Below are 21,968 nucleotides of genomic sequence, written 5' to 3'. Positions count from 1 at the left end.
TCAGTTTGACATGTAACTGTTAAACAGTGACAGTGGAACCACTCTGACCTGTGTGGGGTCCAGCGGGCTGGGGAAAATACCACTGCAGAGTCTGTCCCGCGGAGAGAGGCATGCGTTTTCTCTGGAATGCTTGTGCTTGTCAGATGGCAGTGGAGAAGCTAATGAAGAAGAATAAAGACATACAGTACGAGAGTTGAAAAGATATGAAATAACAGAGGAAATCAGGCAATGCAGCAAAATGATGCCAATTATGTTGTGGGGAGTTGTAAGAACTGCTTGCTTTTGAGTGCCAAATTGCTTAGAGCCAATTGAATTCACTCACCTCTATTGCTGGAGGGAGCAGAGCTGTTCACATTGTGTGAGCCAGAGTGATTTGAACTGAGACTTGAGGTAGACGGACTGGGCTATAAAAAGACAACAGATATGTAATGTGATTTTGTTTTTGTTTGGTTTTTTATGATATAAGATTTTAAAGATTTTTTATGATAAGATAATATGATATTATAAATTATCATAATATAAATAAACTAATTATATTCTAATTATTTAAATGATATATAATGAATAATTATAAACTATTTTATAACCGCTGAATGTCACCAGTGATATCAATTATACAGCGCTGCATTTTCTGGCACAAAAAATAGGTTTTGCACTTTTTTAAATTAAACATTAAGGTATTTAAACAGACAAACTAAATAACTTAAACAGACAAACTAACTTTTTAGTTCCCTAACACTGAGAGTATCTTTAAATTTCTTACCTGCATGTTGAAGACCTCATCCGAGCTCTCTGATTGGCCAGTGATGTTGCTCACTTCATTTGAGGCCTGTGATGACAGTGAGGATGAGGAATATCTGTTGACAGCTGGATAGCTGAGAGGACTGAAAGGGAATTGAAAGACACAAGAGAAAGAAACTGAATAAATTTAGCAAACATGTGGGTGTGTTCATGCTGCCAATCTGTCAAACCTGATTCAAAACATAAGCATTCCTAAATTGCATCTATTCTGAGCATCTCCCTGACCTTAAAGCATTTCATCTTATATTTCAGAAATGCACACAAGAAACATTTTAACACGATGTCATGATGGCACAAACCTGCGTCTTGCCACGATTCGCCCTCCCTCTGGGCTGATGGCATTAGGTACAGGGGTCCTGCATGTGCGTGGGCTGCCATTTGCAAAATGCAGAGGACTAACTCGCACATAAGCGGGAAACTCTTGTGGCTAAACAAAAAAATAACAACTGTTATAGAAAGTAGTTCATCAAATTGTCTGGTAATGGTAACACAATTAACACACAAGATCACATGTAATTTCAACACCTCTAGTGGCTCTAAGTGGAACTGTAACATCAATAAATGTACACAATTCCACTTTAAAACCTGTGAATATGTATCTGTATGCACAAAAGTAAACATACTTGAATCCCCAGACTGGAGCGCATTACATGAAACTGGTCGACAAGCTTTTTATGTAACGGCCTCATATCCTGTGGGACGAACTTCTCATGCACGGCTAAACCAAACTCCAGAATATGGGCCTGCAAAAAGTCAGAGAAAAAAATATTTATATTAGATTATATTAACTAACAAACTAAATATTTATATAAACAATGTAAAAAAGAAAAATAATTTAGAAATTTAATTCTGTATTAATGTTGGCTTTATTTATTTATTTTTTTTACTTTTTATATAATTTTCAATTTTTTTTTTTACATGTAATAGCTTTAAAAGTATTATGTTTTGCAACCATCACATAAAAAATAATAGCATTTTTTATTTAAATTTTCACTATTTAATTATTATTTTTAAAGTAATTTTTTAAACATTATCATTATCATTAAATGTCACTGCATGAATAGCATTTTTAATATATTTTTTAATGAATGAACAGACAAAAAATATGAGTGTCACATCACTGACATTAATAATTGTTGGTTTTGTACCTGTTCAAACATCAGTTCCCTAAGACGAGTAATTTTTTCTCCATCCTCTGGATGATTTGCGATGTAGTCTTTTGCAAAGAATGCCTGCGTGCGAAGTACATAAAGAGAAAACACTGGTTAATAAATAAACTCTCACAGCCTGCACTCCTACTCATTTCTTTGAAACTATGATGCAACATTACAAAGATACTGGAGGAACATTTCCATGACTCTTGTTTAATCTATCATGCTAATTGTCATATGTAAATGACATTTTGATTCAGCTTTCATAGCCCGGTGACTAGACCTGGAGCCCTGTGCTTTGTGGTAAACTCATCATCTGTGCAGTGAGGTGCATGCTGGGATTCAGGGGGACCCCTGCAGTTCTTCATTTTAACAGAGTTAGCTGAAGCTCATGCTCACAAAAGGCCAGTGCTTAACATGCTGTTGCTTGGCAACTGTCAGAGATATGCTTCTTGTATGTTGAAACTCTAGCTTGTCAAACTACAAACTGCTTGAATATATAATATACTGTAGGTTTTTATCAGCTTTGCACATTTTCCCCCATTCTTTTTTTGCAGTACTCTATAGTTTTGTTCCAAGTTTTGGGGCAGTGAAATATCAAGCAACACAAAGTCCACCTCTAATCTACCAGAAGCAGATTGACCCTGCTCTCTATACAGTCCCGTACCTCCTGGTATCGAGCCAGTCCTCCATTGACAGCGGCATCGATGACTCCATTCAGACACATGGTGAGAGGGTTGATGTTCAGCATCTGCCTCATCTGACACTGGGCGATCAGCGTCCTCAACTGCAGCGTCTTATTTTCAATCACCTCGCTGGCGTTCTCCAAGGGACTCATCTCCACCTGTATTAAAAGCACACTGAGGTTATGATGCCTCTGTTTATGTTTATACAGTCATGGCCAAAAATATTGGCACCCTTGCAATTCAGTCAGAAAATGCAACCCTTCTCTCAGAAAATTGTTGCAGTTGCAAATGTTTTGGTACTCACATGTTTTTTTTGTTTGTTTGCATTGGAACAACACAAACAACAGAGAAGAAAAGTCAAATCTAATACAATTCCACACAGAACCCAAAAAATGCACTGGACAAAATTATTGGCACCCTTAACTTCTTATTTGGTAGCACACCCTTTGGAAAAAATAAATGAAGGATGCCTTCTCCCAACTGCTATTTTGAGATCTCTCCACAGGTGTTCTGTGGGATTCAGATCTGGACTCATTGCTAGCCATTTCAAAACTCTCCAGCGCTTTGTTTGTAACCATTTCTAAATGCTTTCTGAAGTGTGTTTCGGGTCATTGTCCTGCTGGAAGACCCATGACCTCTGGTAGAAACGCAGCGCTCTGACACTGGCCACTATGTTGCACCCCAAAATGTATTTTATAATACCGTTTGCACAGTCAAGGCATCCGGTGCCAGAAGCAGCAAAGCAACCCCAAAACATCTTTAAACCTCCACCATGTTTGACTGTAGGGACTGTCTTCTTTTCTTTGAAGGCCTTCATTTCTTTTTCTGTAAACAGTGCCATGATGTCCTTTACCAAAAAGCTCTACTTTTGTCTCATCTATCCACAGTCAGTTCTCCCAGAAGGATTGTGGTTTTGTGACAGAAGTTTTGTCAAACTCCAGTTTTGCTTTTTTATGCCTTTGTGTCAGCAGTGGTGTCCTCCTGGGTCTCCTACCATAGTGTCCCTTTTCATTCAGATGGCGATGGATAGTGCGAGCTGACACTGTTGTACCCTGTGTTTGCAGATCAGCTTGAATTTGTTTGGAAGTTAATTGTGGTTCTTTATCCACTATTCGAACAATCCTACATTGTAATTTTTCATTGATTTTGCTCTTCTGTCCACGTCCAGGTAGGTTAGCTACAGTGCCATGGCCTGTAAACCTCTTAATGATATTGCACACAGTGGACACAGGAACATTAAGATCTCTGGAGATGGACTTGTAGCCTTGAGATTGTCCATGTTTTTCCACAATTTTTTCTCTCAAATTCACAGACAACTCTTTATACTTCTTTCTTTTCTCCATGCTCAGTGTGACACACAACAAAAAGGTTGAGTCAACTTTTCTCCATTTTAACTGGTTGCAAGTGTGATTACTATATTGCCCACACCTGTTACTTGCCACAGATGTGTCTAAATACAAATTACAGGAGCATCACATGCTTGAAAAACAATTATTTCTTACAATTTTGACAAGGTGCCAATAATTTTGTCCAGTCCATTTTTGAGTTCTGTGGGAAATTTTATCAAGTCTCTGTTTTTTTGTGTTGTTGCAGTGCAAACAAAAACAATAAGCACATGAATACCAAAATATTTGCAAATGGAACAATTTTCTGAAATAAGTGTTGCATTTTCTGATAGAATTGCAAGGGTGCCAATATTTTTGGCCATGACTGTATGATTGTTTTGATGGTGGATGTGCAGTCTTGGGGGCAGTTATTTTAAATTCATAACAGAGCTTGGAAAATGACTCACCAGTTCTCGTTTCTCAACTTCAAACCAGCGAGAGATGCCAGGCAGACTCTGAGCGAGGGTCAGCGTTGTCCGCTCAACCCACAGGCTCTACAACACAACACAAATAATATGAACATAAAACTGATTTTTAAAAAAAAAAAAAAAAAAAAAATTTCATCATCTAGATAGAAAACCTAAATCTACAACACCTTAAACTCATTCTCTTTGTCTTTGGTGCCCTTGTGAAAAGGTCTGTCGTAGCGAAACCTCCAAATATGGTTGACTTTGTAGAAGCTCTTGATGTTGTTGGGCACTCCGTCTCTCTGCAGGACGTCCTGGTTTTCAGGGACAGGACTAACGGCATAAATCTGCAGATCTGAATCATGACCGGTTAAGGGTCTTACAAAGCACATTCAGTCAATTCACACAAACAAACATATGCAGACACTCATCTGTTTTACTTTTTTATGGGATTCAGGAGAAACATCTGAGACAAAGGCAATACTTAAATGAAGCATAAATGAGACATAAGTCTCCTAACTGTAATAGAGCAATGAAACCCTTCTCTGAAAGAGGTTTGAGCTACTCATGAACTTATGCCCCAGATATACTCAGCTAGCAGACAATTAGCAGCTGGTTAGAAGAGACAAGGTCAAAGAGCAGCATCTGATTAGAAACTGTGCTGCTGGCTGCCGACCAACAGCTTACACATCTAACAGCTGCCCTATTAGCACTTTTACAATCTTTAATTGCATTTATCCACACACCAGTCCTCTTCTATGAACACTTAAGGAACAATTTGGCAGTTTTAAGAAGTGAAATGTGAACTTGTAATGTAACATCCTCTATAAACAAATCCAGTTAACACAGGACAAACGTATACAGAAATACAAAGACAGTGTTGTGCACTGGAATTAGAGCAGGACTAGAGTATGATTTTCATATGTTTAGTTTAAAAGTCTGGGACAAGGGTGAAAAAAATACAATAAAATAAAAAACAAATGCATTTAAGGATACACTGCGCGTCTGCTTGGTGGATGGTCTGGTCAGGCAGATTGGCGTGCTGCATTGCAATGGCGTGTGGAAACTCGCTGAGCATTCGCTGCTGAAAGGCCTCCAGACGCTCGTAATCATTCCCTCGACACACAAACTCTTTATTCTATCCGGCGGCAACACACACACACAGACGTAGTGAGGACAGTGGAAGAAACTGGAAACTGTTTGAGGGACTAAATGAGAATAGACTAAATTTCATAATTCCATCCTAATTCCCATTTTCCCCTCTATTCCCATTCCAATCATCCATCCATTGCATTGTGGTGTGAAAATACAAAGAATACCAATTGGATAAAATGCGAACAGCTCAATAAAAAAGAAATGTTGCAGAAATGTTACAAATTATAGATGGGTTACAGTGAGATCTGGAATGAAAGTGTGTCTTTCTTAAATTACAAGATAACATTTTAACTTAATAAGCCACAGTTCACCCAAAATTGAAAATACAAAAACAATGGATGAGAAAGACAGCGATATCGGTAAAATATTTATCTAACATAATCAGCCTTTATTTTATTATACTGTATTGTAAATGACATATACAAACATATATGTACAGCTGAGTCAAAAGTTTACACCCCCCCTTTCAGAATCTGCAAAATGTTAATTATTTTACTAAAACAAGAGGGATCGTACAAAAAAAATGCATGTTATTTTTTTATTTACTACTGACCTGAATAAGATATTTTACATAAAAGATCTTACATATAGTCCACAAGAGAAAATAATAGTTACATTTAAAAAAATTAACCTGTTCAAAAGTTTACATACACTTGATTTTTAATACTGTTGTTACCTGAATGATCCACAGCTGTGTTTTATTGTTTAGTGACAGTTGTTTATGAATCCCTTGTTTGTCCTGAACAGTTAAACTGCCTGCTGTTCTTCAGAAAAATCCTTTAGTTTTTCAGCATTTTTGTGCATTTTAAACCTTTCCAACAATGACTGTAAGATTTTGAGATCCATTTTTTCTCAGTGTGAGGACATCATCTATCATATGCAACTATTACAAAAGGTTCAAATGCTCACTGATGCTTCAAAATGAAAAATCATGCGTTAAGAGCAGGGGGCAAAAACATTTGAACAGAATGAAGATGTGTATATTTTTCTTATTTTGCCTAAATATCATATTTTTTTCATTTAGTACTGCCCTTCAGAGGCTACAGAAGATACTTACATGTTTCCCAGAAGACAAAATAAGTTAAATTTACCCTGACATTCAAATTTAAAATGTTTTTACCCCCGGCTCTTAATGCATCAGGTTTCCGTTTGGAGCATAAGTGAGTGTTTGAACCTTCTGTAATAGTTGCATATGAGTCCCTCAGTTGTCCTCTGTGTGAAAAGATGGATTTCAGCATCACACAGTAATTGTTGGAAAGGGTTCAAATACACAAAAATGCTGAAAAAACAAAGAATTTTTGAGATCTGAAGGATTTTTCTGAAGAACAGCAGGCAGTTTAATTGTTCGGGACAAACAAGGGACTCATGAACAACTATAACTAAACAAGCAAACAAAAAAAAAAAAAAAAAAAAAAAAAAAAACAGTTGTGGATCATTCATGTAACAACACAGTATTAAGAATCAAGGGGATGTAAACTTTTGAACAGGGCCATTTTATTTAATTCAACTATTATTTTCTCTTGTGGATGTCTTTTATGTGAAATATCTTATTAAGGGAAGTACTAAATTAACAATAACATGCATTTTGTATGATTCCTCTTATTTTGGTAAAATAATTAACATTTTGCAGATTCTAAAAGGGGGGTGTAAACTTTTGACCTCAACTGTAACCATAATACAAATATGCTTGAGTTGTACCCTTAAAAAGAAGGGGAACTTCTTCCCGTAGAAGCCGACTCTGAAAAACTCCGGCTCGAGCCGCTGCTGGTTCATTATTTTGTCGTAGAAAGAAGCTTCCATCATCTATCAAACAGGCAAATAAAACAGACCACTGAGCACAATGTAACACAAACAGCTGTTAATATGACAAATTACTCCCACAATCTGTAAAGCAATAGCCTGTGTAACAAAATCAACAAAAAACATTAAGGGAGATTGAGTTTAACAGTTAAAGTCAAACACCCCTTGAGGATAAGAATTGGCCATCAGTGTAATGAACAGAACTCCATTTGATTAAAATACGCACTATATTTACATCCACTGGGTTTTTGAAATGCAGACTGGGGTGTGCTAAAAATGTAATCTTAAGTAAAAAAATAAATTAAATTAAAATAATTTTAAGAATATAATAAAATACATACATACATACTGTATAGTCCATAAAGAGGAGATACTTACTCTCATTTTGCTGAGGTTCCTGTAGTCATAATACGTTTCATACTGATTGGCCAGCTCTCGACACAGTATGATGCAGTTTTCCCAGCACTGGAAAGAACAGTTCAGTTTTTAAGACTGAAATAACAGTATTTTTAACTACAAAACAAGGACCTCTGCTTTCATTAAAACAGTTGAGTAATTGCAGCAATAGGTTTCAGCCACAAGATGGCAGTAGAGAGAAAATAACTTTTTTTTTATGTTGTACACTGCCACACTGTGTCACTAGAGGTCACAGTAGCTGGAAATCAGCCACTTGAAGGGGTGCATTCTAAAATGGGAAAGAGACTCACTTTCCCTCTGTCAAAATTGTGTATGATGGTGAGATGGAGGCATTCCTTCCTCTGCCATTCGCTCTGCATGGGGTACGTGAGGAACTCTCTGAGCGGCCTTTCGGTCCACTCCAATAGCTCGTCGTACAGCAGGAGGGTGTAGGATGCCTCTGCAACATAGTCACAAAGATCATTAAAAAAATTGTTAGAAAATAATCATTTATAAGCGTAAATAACATTATAATCAGAAAATAATTATTAGTGTTATTATTAAAATGATTATTTAAAAAATACTTTAAAAATATATTAAAATTATATTATTAAAAATGAATTGATGCAGAACTTCAAGTTCACTGTCAAATGAAAATGATACAGATCAACGCAAATATGTTGAGCGATTTTTACCTGTGTAATTTTGTGCCTTCAGGTGCAGCTCATAGAGCTTGTGAATATATCGGATGTACATTTCTTCTTTATTCAACTCAGTTTTGTAGAAGTTCTGAAAAGAACAGGACAATGTGAGTAGAACATGCTTTTTCTGTAGTTTGCCTCAATACCAAAAAACTACAATAATAAAAGTGTCAAATTTGTTATTTTATATCCAAAACTAACCAGAAGGTTGACTGTACATCCCATTGTTTTCCCATCAACCTCTCCGATCTTCATGCAGTCCCTGTGTGAAGATGTTAAAGAATATCTCAGACCCTCATGCATGAAACGTGTTTGTATGTATACTGTAAGGATGTGAGTTTGTCTTCTTTACCTGTAATCCAGTAATCTCTCCATTAGCCGTGTGACGGTAGCAATGTGGGAAACGCCACTTTCTCTCCAGGTTTCTCTCTCGATCTTCTTCAAGAGACTAAACCACAGACATTCAGAAGTATTATAAAAACTGAAACAACAATAAGTGCTTTGAAAAGTGCAGCGTTATTCTAGGAAGACATTCTATCAAGCATCCCCGTCCCCTTTTTAAAATCGCCAATAGCGTTTAGTTTATATCACAGCTGTTGAGTTTGATAAAGCCGCTTTTGATAGTGTATGACAGCTACAGAGTAATAGATTACTCCTTTAGATTCAGGATGAAATTGTTACTGAAGCAAAACAGTTTAAGAAGTTCGTTAACCCCTCTACTCGTCAGTGCTGTCTGTCGAACCGTTTCTCCTGATCTCTATATAGCATTGTGTTTAGGATTTGAATAAATCCGATATGTTCTGTGGTCTGCGCCGATTCATGGATAAGATTCACTCCGTGCTATCATGTCTCAGGACTGAAACAGGCTGTATGTGTGCTGTGACACAAGCATATTTACATTTAATTGTTCCCTATCCCTTATATAGTGCACTACGTACCATTCGCCCTTTAAAAAACACTTTGCGCTAGCACAAACCGTCTTTTGGTGGTAAAATTGTATTGTGAGGTTTAACTAAAGACACACAGTGATCAATTGGCTTCGCTAGATAAGACCCTTCTTCCTCGGCTGGGATCGTTTACAACCACATTTGTGATAGTTTGAAGTACATTTAAACTGCATTTTGGAAGTTCAAAATCAGGGCACCATATCAGACCATTATATGAAGAAAAATGCTGAATGCTGATTTCTTTACGACTGAAGAAAGACAAACATCTTGGATGACAAGGGGGTGAGTACATTATATGTAAATCTTTGTTTTGGCAGTGGACTTCTTCTTTAACACCCCAAAAAGCCTGTCTTAAACTCTTTTGCGCTAGAAATGGCTGTAATTATCGCTGCTAGCAGGAGGCACTGCAGAGAACAGAGGGTGCGTGGTAGAAAGGAGAGGATTTTTTTTCCACATGTATTAATTTATTTGGAATGCCAGAAGAACACATTATCTGAACATATCATTTCCCAAGCCATGTTATTTTTAATTTGCTTCAGGAAATAAAAGACGACTTGGAACCTTCAACTAGGAGTCAAACAGTACCAGGTCTATCAAGCTTCTAGCAAACCTTCATTTTTTGGCCTCCGGTTCTTTGTAATGCACTGTGGCTTCTTTATTTGCAATGACGCTAATTTGTGTTGTGCTTTGTATATTCCGTTGGTCAGTATGTAAATGAGGTGTTGCGTCTGTGTTCTTTCATTTGCGGATTGTTAGTAAATCACCCGCAGACGTTTCACTCCCACTGTCACCCATTTCGCTCTCACGCTAATTTGCCTTGTTCAGTAAAACTGTCCCTAACAGTGTAAACTAGTCAATTTTAGCTGCAGCTTCAGCGCCTATTTATAGTGTAGGGGGTAGGACTATTCAGATTCTAGAGAGCATTTGAATGGACAGAAAGTTTGATAAGAAGCTGATGCGCAGGGTGATGTCATCAAAATCCTTGATCCATATTGGTGGAAGTTAGAGACTAAGTTTTGACTGCTTGTTTCTTCTAAATGCGAATTTTATCATTGTTTCAGAGCATACTAGCTTATAGATAACCTTGAGGCTAATATGTGACCCTGAACCACAAAACCAGTCATAAGGATCAATTTTTTGAAACTGAGATTTATACACCATCCAAAAGGTGAAATAAGCGTTCCACTGGTGTATGGTTTGTTATGTTAGGACAACATTTGGTCGAGATACAACTATTTGAAAATCTGGAATCTGAGGGTGCAAAAAAATCTAAATATTGAGAAAATCACTTTTAAAGTTGTCCAAATAAACTTCTTAGCAATGCATATTTCTAATCAAAAATTAAGTTTGATATATTTACGGTAGGAAATGTACAATATATCTACATGGAATATAATTTTTACTTATTCTAATGATTTTTGGCGTAAAAGAAAAATTGATCATTTTGACCCATGTAATGTATTTTTGGATATTGCTACAAATATAGCCATGCTACTTAAGACTGGTTTTGTTGGGGGCTTTTTATGGGGACTTTAAAGTCCAATTCTAAATCGAAGACCCAATCACCCTGTTGGTTTACTTTGTTACACCCAAGAGTGCAGTACATAGTATTTAAAGATGGTCTTACCTTGGATATGGACCAAACAGTGGAATTCTAATGCAGAAAAAAAGAAAAACATGTAAAATGGTTTATTATAGAATGTTTACTTTGTAATATTTTATACACAACCAATCAAAAAATTTTAAACCACAGGAAAACATTTTAAAATATATTCAAATAGAAAGCATTTATTTTAAATAGTAAATATATTTCAAAATTCTACTGTTTTTGCGGTACTTTGGATAAAATAAATGCAGGCAAATGCAGGTGGTGAGCAGAAAAGACTTCTTTCCAAAAAAACCAAAAACCTTACTGTTCAAAAACTTTTGACTAGTAGTGTATTTATATAAAATATATAATAATTTTCATTTATATAGTACTGCTCAAAAGTTTAGGGTCGTAAGACTGCATTTTATGAAAAATATAGTAAAAACAAATATTGTGAAATATCTTTACAACTCAAAATGATCCTTTTTCTATTTGAAAATATTTAAAAAATATAATTTATTCCTGTGATGGAAAACTGAATTTTCAGCATCATTACTCCAGTCTTCAGTGTCACATGATCTTTCAGAAATCATTCTAATATGATTATTTGCAGCTCAAGAAACATGCTGCTTAATAAAATCTTCAGGATTCCATGATTTAAAGAAAGATTTATACAAAAAACAGCATTTATTTGAATCAAATCCATGCATCCTTGCTGACTACAAGTATTAATTTCTTTCATAAAATACTGCCCTTAAACTTTTGAACAATAGCAATAGACTATTTTATATTTACATTTAATTCATAGTACATACAGTCATACTGTTTGAAGCATGTTTAACATTTATATACATTTGTCATTACAGCAACAAACCACCATGATTTAGGAAAGAATTAAAACTCACATGTTGTTAAAGAGCTCTCTGTACGTCTCATCTCCTTTCCCCTCTGACATCAGGCCATCCAGTTTGTCTATTAGTTTGGCCTCCACCTTTAAAAACAAAAAATTGAAATCCTCAAAACGTCAGTTTTCATTCTTAAAGCATGTTTTTAAATCCACTTATGATGTTAGTCAAGGTTTCCTGCACCAAAAACATCATCATGTATCGCAAGTCATGCATGACCATGATCCAGGTTATATTTGCATTTTTTATCATTTTTAAGGGCTTTCAGCGAAACAACTGACAAACCCAGAGTTAAGTTTAGAAAATAAATTATGGATAAACTGTAGTTCAACTTTAAATTTGCATGAGTGGCTCCAAATCGTGCTGACAATCCTTTTCAAATCATGTTTCTATTCCAAAGCGACACGATCTTGGTAAACAAGCTCGATTTCCTCTCATCCACAGCGTTTTACCCTGACGCCCGCACATAATTTACTGCGACATGAACATCACGCTGCTCTCGCACACTGAGGCATGTTTATGTCACTGCGATTTGAGCACCTGTTTGAAGTTGCCGCTCCGTCGCTGTTCGCAGTCCATCATATCGTGGAAAATGGGAATGAGGACGTTCCGCAGGTCCATCTGTGGTACTAGAGTCACCTCCATGAACGGACCAATCAGGGTGGGAATGAGATTTAACTTATAGTCACCTGAGAAACAACACCATACATTGCTTTTATATGCACTGGTCATGTGACTCCACAAGTGGTCAATGCAGATTTGTGCGTGTGGACGTACCCAAATGCTGCCACATGCTGAAAATCTCACAGCCGATCATTACTCTCATGTCACCGTACCTTTAAAAACAAAATAATCATAATCAAAAAAATATTGTGGTAATATTGCAATGGTTTTCCTATGGTGGAAGTTGCAGATCACAGTGTAAAACTACAGTACAAATTATCCAATATTCAATAAATCGCTAAACCTGCTGCTACTAATAGCGTCTCATTATGCTGAATGTGTTATTCGTGAAATCTTTTAATCTCAGTCCCGGTTGGATTCTGATCATATAAAGGAAAAGAACATGAAGGGGTCTCACTTCTCCAAGACTTTTTTCCTCTTGGAGGGCGGGAACATTTCCAGTTGGAGGCAGGGTTGGTTGATGAATATTATACAGAGGTAAAAATAGGACTCCCATACCTACAGATAAAAAGACAGCTAATTAAGATGCTGATGATGATTATCTGCATTGCAGGCACATGTTTCACATGTTCCCAGGATACTCAAGGAGATACAGAAAAAAATTCTCCTATGCAGTTATTTTAGGGTTTTTTTTATACGGCACACTGTAAAGAATAACAATGTGCAGTTGTTAGCCTAAGGAAATGTTTCTACTTCATCTGATCTGTAATTTTTTATTTTTACCTACTGTATTCAGGTTGATTCTGCTATATTAAATAACACTGTATCTGTTAGATTAGATTAACAGCATTCACACATACTCCGTGTACTAAAGGCATCTGAATATATTAGCATATTTAATGTAATAGTAAAAGTGATAGGCTGTTATTAGTGAATTTTAAGCTGTATATGCTATTTTTTCTATGGTATTTGAGTACGTTGGAGAGCAGAAAATAAACTAATAGTCTGTAGTATTTAAACATTTACATTTTATTTATTTCTATAAAAGTTGAGAAAGACGATTATGTGCAAATGTTTCACATTCCTCATTAAATTTACAGCAATCAAATTAAATTTGTTAACTTTTGATGTTAGCAACAGCTAGGTAATGGGTTCGATTCATAAATGTTTTTGAAGATATAATAAAAATAGTAAAATTGTTAAATACTGTTAAACTGATATGCTGACTTGCTGCTCAAGACATTTCTTATAATCAATGTTGAAAACAGTTTTTTCAGGAATCTTTGATAAATAAAAATTTCAAAAGAATTGCATTAATTTGAAATACACTACCAGTGTTTTGAACAGTAAGGTTTTTTTTATATATAAGTATTTTCTCCTCACCAAGCCTGCATTTATGTGATTGAAAGTACAGAAAAAAACTGTAAAATTCTGAAATATTTTTACTATTTAATAAAACTATTTTCTATTTGAATATACTTAAAAATTAATTTATTTCTGTGATTTCAAAGCAGAATTTTTAGCATCATTACTCCAGTCACATGATCCTTCAGAAATCATTCTAATATACTGATTTGCTGCTCAAAAACATTATTATTATTATTATTATTATTATTAGAAAACAGATTAGAAGATTTTTTTTCAGGTTTCTTTGATGAATAGAAAGTTCAGAAGAACAGCATTTATCTGAAATAGAAATCTTTCGTAACATTATAAATGTCTTTATCATCACTTTTGAATTTCTTTCATTTATTTCCAAAAAAAATATAAATAATAAAATATAATTATATATATATATATACACATGGAGCCACTCCTGCAAGCTTTTTATTTCAGATAAATGCTGATCGTTGGATTTTCTATTCATCAAAGAATCCTGAAAAAAAAAAAAGTACTCAACTATTTTAAATATTAATAATATTACTGCTACTACTACTAAAAATAAATGTTTTTATTTTGTGTATATATATATATATATATATATATATATATATATATATATATATATATATACACAAAAGCTTTTTATTTCAGATAAATGCTGATCGTTGGATTTTCTATTCATCAAAGAATCCTGAAAAAAAAAAAAAAAGTACTCAACTATTTTAAATATTAATAATATTACTGCTACTACTACTAAAAATAAATGTTTTTATTTTGTGTGTATATATATATATATATATATATATATATATATATATATATAAAAGCTTTTTATTTCAGATAAATGCTGATCGTTGGATTTTCTATTCATCAAAGAATCCTGAAAAAAAAAAAAGTACTCCACTATTTTAAATATTAATAATATTACAGCTACAACTACTAAAAATAAATGTTTCATCAACAGCAAATCAGAGTGGCAATTTTTCCTTTGATCACAGGAATAAATTACATTTTAAAATATATTCAAATAGAAAACAGTTATTTTAAATAGTAAAAATATTTTACTATAATAATTTTTACTGTTTTTGCTGTACTTTGGATAAAATAAATGCAGGTTTGGTGAGCATTAAAACATTAAAATCTTACCCTTTAAAAACTTTTGACTGGTAGTGTAGAAATCTTTGATTAATTAATAAAAATACTAATTTATTTTAAAACGATCCAGGCTATATTTGCTTTTTTATACTTATTTTTCTGCAAGATACCTGAAAAACCCAGGCTTACATTAAAAAAAAAAATCAATTACATATACATTTATTTCAAAAAAAAAGTTTGAACAGCAGTAAATGTAAAATCTCTTTACCTTGAAGTCAAATTTCTCATTAAGGAAGTTGTTGCGCAGGGTATCGGAGAGATACAAGATGGTGGTTATGATGACGCTAAACACAAACAAACAGAAACATCAAGCAAAAAACATTTCTGTGGCTGAATGAGATTACATATGAACTATTTCAGGTTTTGTTTTCCGCACTTACTTATTAGCGACCAGTCTCATGACAGTCCAGTCCTTTGGGAACATATCCGGTCGGATAAGTATTCTGAAGACCGTGAATAACTGCAGGAGGAAACTCTGAAAAAAGTGATTATACTGTTAAACTACAGCAATCGCTATTATCAAAGCAGAATTAGCTGGTTAAACAAGAGCAATGCATTCTGGTAATGTTTCTAAAATCATTTTACCGTTAGTTCATCTTTAGTGGGAAATCTGCTGAGAAGCTGTTGGTATTCTTTATCTTTCAACTGCCGCAGCAATGTGAGCAAACAGGCAACAAATTCACCCTGAAACACACACACATCCAATTTGTACTGAATGTACTGCAAAACTTTCCCTGAAGTAAAAATCAAAGGTCACACGTACGGTAACATCCTGGTACTGCAGGCGCAGCGATGTGGCGGCAGGCTGAGGCCGGTTGGTCACTTCTAATATAGTTCTGAGTAACACTCCAGACAGACTCTCCATGACCAGATTCACCTCCTCAGGCACGCCACACTCCTACAGAGAGTAGGTTTTTGGTTATAATATATTCAGAACATTGCAAGTGTAAACTACTGCGTGCAACTATGAAAAATATTCAGGAGCTTAATATTAAGTGACTTACTTTGTCTGACTATAACACTACTGCCTGATTTTGCTGGCGGACAAACGAAGCAAGTGCAGCAGTGTTTCGTTTGTGAAAGAACGCACATTTTAAACTAATCTAGTGAGTCAATTATTGCTGTTCCTGAATGAATCAGTCGTTTGAATGAATCAACTGAATGAATGAATGAATGCTTTGGTGATAAAATCAGTCACTTGCCACCACCTACTGGCAGTTTTGGTTTCATTAACGTATTATTTTAGTTATTTAAATCATTTAATATTTTTATATTCAAAATTTTATATTTAAAACATGTATTTATGAATTTTATTGCACTCATACCACATCTGAGCCTTATTAAATGTCTGTAGTGCAAATAAATTTAGCTAATACTGATTTTATTTGATCAGTAACTTATAATCTTATTCTATTGTTTTAATTAGAATTTGTGAAAAAAGCTTATAAATATACACTTCTGAATTTGACAGCATGCAGCCCTGATATGTATTATAAATATGCCTTGATCAAATAAATTAAATTACAATTAATTACATACACAAATTTTTACTTGGAAAAGCCACATTATATTGCCGTGCTAAAGGAGAAACTATTAAATAAACATTAGTTTCAGGTTAAAAATATTTCAATACACCAGATCCCCATACAGGTCAGAAAGTCACAATTAATTTTTTTTTTGGAAAACTTATTTGGTTACATAAATAATTATATTTTTAATATGAATTAATAAGTATACATTATAAATATTAACTAAATTCATTTCTACATGACAATGATTTATTTCTACATGAAATGTACCACATCTCACTAGCCATTTTAATAAGGGGAATATAAATTATTTATAATACAATTTACGAATAGGTCATGGGGTCACGGTCAAATTTGTAATTTTTTCTAACACTTATTTTAAGATTTTTAGGTAAATTAATAAGCCCTTAATCAAACATATTAAATATAATTTTACATTTTTATTTACAAAATAAAATAAAATAGGTACCAAATTTCACAGCAATTTTGATTGGGGAGAAAAAAGGAAAAAACTCAAATTTTGAAATCAGTTTCAAAATATAAAAATATTTTAATGCATTACATTGCTAAATTTACATACAGGTCAGGAAATCACAATAATATTTTTTTTTTCCTACTTGGTTACATGCTAAATGATAATTTTTAAAAGAATTAATAAGGCCTAATTTATACATATTAACTAAGTAATTAATTAATACATGACATATTAAATGTTATTTACATTATTTTATACAAAATCTACGAAAAGATGAATCTCATTAGCAATTTTTAAAAATTATATAGGATTATATATATATTCTTACATTTATTTTAAATAATAGTTTACTTGCCAATTTATGTACAGCTCAGGAAGTCAAGATGAAATCTGCAATTTTTTCTTATTTATAATTTTTTAGATAAATTATTAAGCCCTTAATCAAACATATTAAATGCAATTTTACTTTTTTTATTTACAAAATCAGCAAAAAAAAAAAAACAAGGTATCAAATTTCACAGCTATTCTGATTGGGGCAAAAAAAAAAAAGGAAAAAAAAAAAAAAAAAAAAAATCGCGATATATATACATATATATATATATATTTTTTTATTATTTGGTTACACAATTAATGTAACCAAATTAATATAACCAATAAATGAATTATTTTCCTACATATATTTAAAATAACATTTTACTTGCAGATTCTATTATTATTATTAAATATTATTCTAATGCAATTCTAATTGGGGAGGGGAAAAAAAGGCCAAATTAAAGAAAGGAAAAGAGCTACAAACTAACCAATAAATAGAGCAAAACTGATGCAGAGAGTGAAGTAAATATGTATGAAAATGAGTCTAGCAGCGGAGTTTTAGCATAAGACTGACCGTGGCAGGTGTGTTGAGCGTCAGCATGCTGGTGAGGATATTGGCACACAGCACCAGCTCCCTCTGCTCCTGCAGGTGTGTGTGCAGCAGATGCAGCACTACAGGTAACAGCACACACCTCGACTCTGAAAACACACAAACGCACAAATAAGAATCAAGCAGCTTCTAACTCTACCATTACCACAACTTTCATGGTGTTTTCAGCAATAATTATTCATTTTTAATGACTTTAAAACAACACAGTTTGAGATCCTTTACCCGGGTTGACGTAAAGTGGACTCTCCACGGTCTTGGCCATGCACTGCAATTTGACGGCCTGTAGAGGGCAGTCCGTGTGCGTGAGGACAGGCAGGCTGCTCAGCGTGTCACGGGCCAGATTTGCCACCTCTCTCATGCTGAAGATCTTTAGCAGCTCGCAGCACACAGTCGGGAACGATCTCAGGAACACGGCCTGCGAAAACGCCAATAAACAAGTTATTTAAACACGAAAAAACCTCATTAGCTGGTACCCAAGAGATAAAGTTTAATAATATGTGTAACATGCTGCAGTACGTGTGTATTTTGTGTGTTTGTGTCAGTGTAATGTCGCTATCATCTTCCTCCAAATGCATTTCACATTGATTTAGTGGGAAAATGTTCCTCTGGCGCGGTAGGGGATGTCAAACAACAGATGTAAGCAAAGGCACTCGCGCGCACACACAAATATTGCGGTGACTCGAATCTGGCACGGATCCAGCCGCCTGCATGTGCTTCGGATTATGCCGCGGTGTCCAAAGACGCTTTGTTTTCTTGGCCGTGTTAATTGAAATCTGCTCTCCTGCTGGGCCGCCATAACAAGAACAGACCTGTGTGAGAGTTCAGTGTGAGCGAATGTGCGAATGTGTGCGCACACGTCCCCACCGAAAGCAATCTCGGAAAGAACGGGAGCGGGTGTCTCTGCCCGTCGGACACACATGGCTCAGCTGAGTCTGAGCTCGGCAGGCCGTGACAGTGTGTGGCGGGCTTTTAGCGCGCTCAGCATGCGTCTCTGTTTGTGTATATCAAAACTGGCTAAACTCTCCACGGGCTGACTGAGCTTTGAACACTGATATGCTAACAGAACAAACCTGGGTGGGGCTGAAAAGACTACCTGATCTCACAACAAAAACGTACCTGTGGGACACAAAATACGTACCAATGAGTACATATGCAGTTTCCAACAGAAATGTCCACTAAGCACTTGTAATCGTTTTCATACACATTCTCTTCTCTCTGTAGAGTGACGATCTTGTTTACTTTAGCCACATTCAGCTGCGTTATACCACGTTATAAGGAAAGGCGATCGCAAAGATTCATAAAAAAACGCTTATACACACTTCTGCTGTAAGTGAAGTTGGATCACGAATGATTCGCACGAACATAGACGGATATACGTAGATCGGGAGGCGCATTCCCTTCACAAACAAACGTAATCTACTGCATCTTCAGCGGCTCAGATGTCGGGAGTAAATGACGACCACTATGTTCATTATTACATCCAGCAACACAACACCTCAATCGCTCAATCGGAGATATTCTTGTCTAACTTACATCCCTGCTTCGGCATCAAAACAAGGAAAGTTACTGGACTGTTACAGCTGATCTAAGGTAAGAGCTCATGTCAATCAACTATTGTGGGAGCGGCCTCTGTCGGTGTGACACCACACTGACAGGCGTCTGAGAACGGCTCGATTTGAAAAAGGGGATATTATTTTTACAGATTAATTAAAAAACAACTGCATGGATTTTTATCATTATAGGGTAGATTTGTACATACACTGCCAACACATATTAATGTTCAAACAACATGAAAAAGTGAAGTTTGCATCCGATGACCCCTTTAATAGAATACACCACATCCGGTCAAGCGGTCGCATACGGTCTAGCCGCAGAAGTTCAAATATTTTAACGCATCCACAGCTCAAATCGGATCCGAAAATTCCGCATACGCATATGATCGGAACTCCACGCAGCTCCCGCATTACTCTCCATTGGAAATGAATGACTTCCAGTCTGTCACTTGTTGTTCGTTGGAGATAGTTGAAAGGTGGCTTTAGGATTGGGTACGAATGAAAGAGCTGACAGATGAGAGATCGAAGAACAAGCTAAAACGGCATTGCATTTTTATGTCACATTTGCTTTTGTTCATACTATCAGGTAGGTGTAGTGCCACTCAATGGACATATCAAGTCAGAACTGCAGTGACGCCTACAAAACCAATGTCACAAAAAACGTACCATATGTACGTTCATCTGTTCCGAGGGAAAAAACTTTCTTTAAAGAAAAACGTCAGATGGACTTAGAGGCTTTTGCATCTGAACACACACACACATGTATATATATATATATATATATATATATATATATATATATATATGACCCCAAATTTTTGAACGGGTAGTTTTAAAGGGATAGTTCACCCAAAAATGAAAATTCTGTGATTAATTTTGACTTTTCACCCTCATGTCGTTCCAAACCCGTAAGACCTTCGTTCATCTTTGGAACACAAATTAAGATATTTTTGATTAAATCCGAGAGCTTTCTGACCCTCCATATACAGCAACGCAACTGACACGTTCAAGACCCAGAAAGGAAGTAAGGACATTGTTAAAACAGTCCATGTGACATCAGTGGTTTAATCATAATGTTATGAAGTTACGAAAATACTTTGTGTGTGCAAAGAAATCAAAAATAACAACTTTATTCAACCATTTCTTCTCTTTTTTTCCAAGTCTTTCACATTGATGTCCCTACCTTTCTGGGTTTTGAACGTGAGAGTTGCGTTGTTTATGCAGGGCCAGAAAGCTCTCAGATTTCCTCCAAAATATCTTTATTTGTGTTCTGAAGATGAAGGTTTCACGGGTTTGGAATGGCATGAGGGTGAGTAATTAATCACAGAATTTTTTAGTAGGGCTGCACGATAAATCAAAATGAAATCGCGATTAGGCAGAAGCTGCGATTGTCATGCGCATCTTTTAGTGAAGTACGGTTCTGTGATCAGCAGTAAATCTTCATCCGAAGGCCAGAGGGCGCTTTCGCGCGAAAACTCCAAATACGCCCTAAGACACCCATGAAATCATGATCACTGCAGCTGAATAAACAGAAGATTTAACTGATTCAACGTGACTAATAAACACACAACTATGACAATATACGGGTTATCTGAGTTCTTATTATTATAATTTTCATTATAATGAAGTATATTTATAATATAATGCTTTTATCACTGCTTAGAATACTATGAAATATGTTGTGTGCCTTATTCTGTGTAAGAAGCCACATCATCTCACAGAAGGATTTATTTCAAACACTCGACCTATGTTATGAAGTGAGTTTGGAGTAAAAACATGTTATTAAAGGTGGTATCTTCAGATGTACTACCTACACAGAGCCGTAGTTCACTGAGAAACTATGCAAACAGCTGTCATTATCACAAACGATTTCTTTCGATTTCATAATCGCACAGTAATATCATCTACGTTTTTTTTGTGTAACCTTTCAGTGAACTACAGCTCTATGTAGTAATTGCTGGTCCATCTGAAAGCAGGTGATGGAGATTTACTGCTAATTACAAAACCAGCTTTATTGACAAAATGCGCATGGAAATTGTGTTAGATTAATGGTGCAGCGCTATTTTTTTAGTAAACTATCCCTTTAGCCACATATTAAAATATTAGCCACATGCTTGCGTACAACAGAAGCACACGCTTTCTCATCACTTAGTACAATACATCGTTTTTAAGTCTGTTGGCCTGTGTGTGTTTGTCTCACCTGTGTGTGTGTGATGGGGCTGATGCCCTTACTCTCGTGTGACAGGAACAGGTGGATGGATTTGAAGAGTTCATGAACAGAGCAGCGAAATTCCTCCTCATTCTGGCCTCCAGTGGCCGCCGCGTACAGACGCCGTGACTGCACAATGTACTTAAACAAGTACTCTGACGCCTGCAGGCATATGATATCAAACAATTGTTATATA

General features: G+C 35.3%; 1 protein-coding gene across 2 annotated transcripts in view; it reads right to left on the bottom strand.

Moving 5' to 3' along the window:
* Positions 1–21,968, bottom strand: part of dock4 (dedicator of cytokinesis 4) — a 97,346-nt gene that overhangs the window by 6,191 nt on the left and 69,187 nt on the right. For both annotated transcript variants that reach the window (XM_051100211.1, XM_051100212.1), the window contains 28 exons: positions 21,764–21,934; positions 18,233–18,425; positions 17,975–18,099; positions 15,848–15,982; positions 15,670–15,768; positions 15,465–15,559; positions 15,293–15,368; positions 13,004–13,104; positions 12,700–12,758; positions 12,463–12,611; positions 11,923–12,008; positions 11,057–11,083; positions 8,835–8,930; positions 8,684–8,744; positions 8,477–8,570; positions 8,093–8,241; positions 7,764–7,850; positions 7,284–7,388; positions 5,427–5,568; positions 4,619–4,785; positions 4,431–4,517; positions 2,620–2,796; positions 1,950–2,033; positions 1,425–1,544; positions 1,101–1,228; positions 764–884; positions 323–404; positions 49–158 (listed from right to left, as the gene is read on the bottom strand). In XM_051100211.1, coding sequence (XP_050956168.1) covers positions 49–158; positions 323–404; positions 764–884; positions 1,101–1,228; positions 1,425–1,544; positions 1,950–2,033; positions 2,620–2,796; positions 4,431–4,517; positions 4,619–4,785; positions 5,427–5,568; positions 7,284–7,388; positions 7,764–7,850; positions 8,093–8,241; positions 8,477–8,570; positions 8,684–8,744; positions 8,835–8,930; positions 11,057–11,083; positions 11,923–12,008; positions 12,463–12,611; positions 12,700–12,758; positions 13,004–13,104; positions 15,293–15,368; positions 15,465–15,559; positions 15,670–15,768; positions 15,848–15,982; positions 17,975–18,099; positions 18,233–18,425; positions 21,764–21,934 — 3,126 coding nt within the window. The remainder of the gene's footprint in view (positions 1–48; positions 159–322; positions 405–763; positions 885–1,100; positions 1,229–1,424; positions 1,545–1,949; positions 2,034–2,619; positions 2,797–4,430; positions 4,518–4,618; positions 4,786–5,426; positions 5,569–7,283; positions 7,389–7,763; positions 7,851–8,092; positions 8,242–8,476; positions 8,571–8,683; positions 8,745–8,834; positions 8,931–11,056; positions 11,084–11,922; positions 12,009–12,462; positions 12,612–12,699; positions 12,759–13,003; positions 13,105–15,292; positions 15,369–15,464; positions 15,560–15,669; positions 15,769–15,847; positions 15,983–17,974; positions 18,100–18,232; positions 18,426–21,763; positions 21,935–21,968) is intronic.

Source organism: Labeo rohita, chromosome 25 (assembly GCF_022985175.1).
Source record: "Labeo rohita strain BAU-BD-2019 chromosome 25, IGBB_LRoh.1.0, whole genome shotgun sequence".
Taxonomy (NCBI): Eukaryota; Metazoa; Chordata; class Actinopteri; order Cypriniformes; family Cyprinidae; genus Labeo; species Labeo rohita.
Note: the sequence above shows the minus strand (reverse complement) of the source record. Positions and strands in the feature narration are given on the sequence as shown.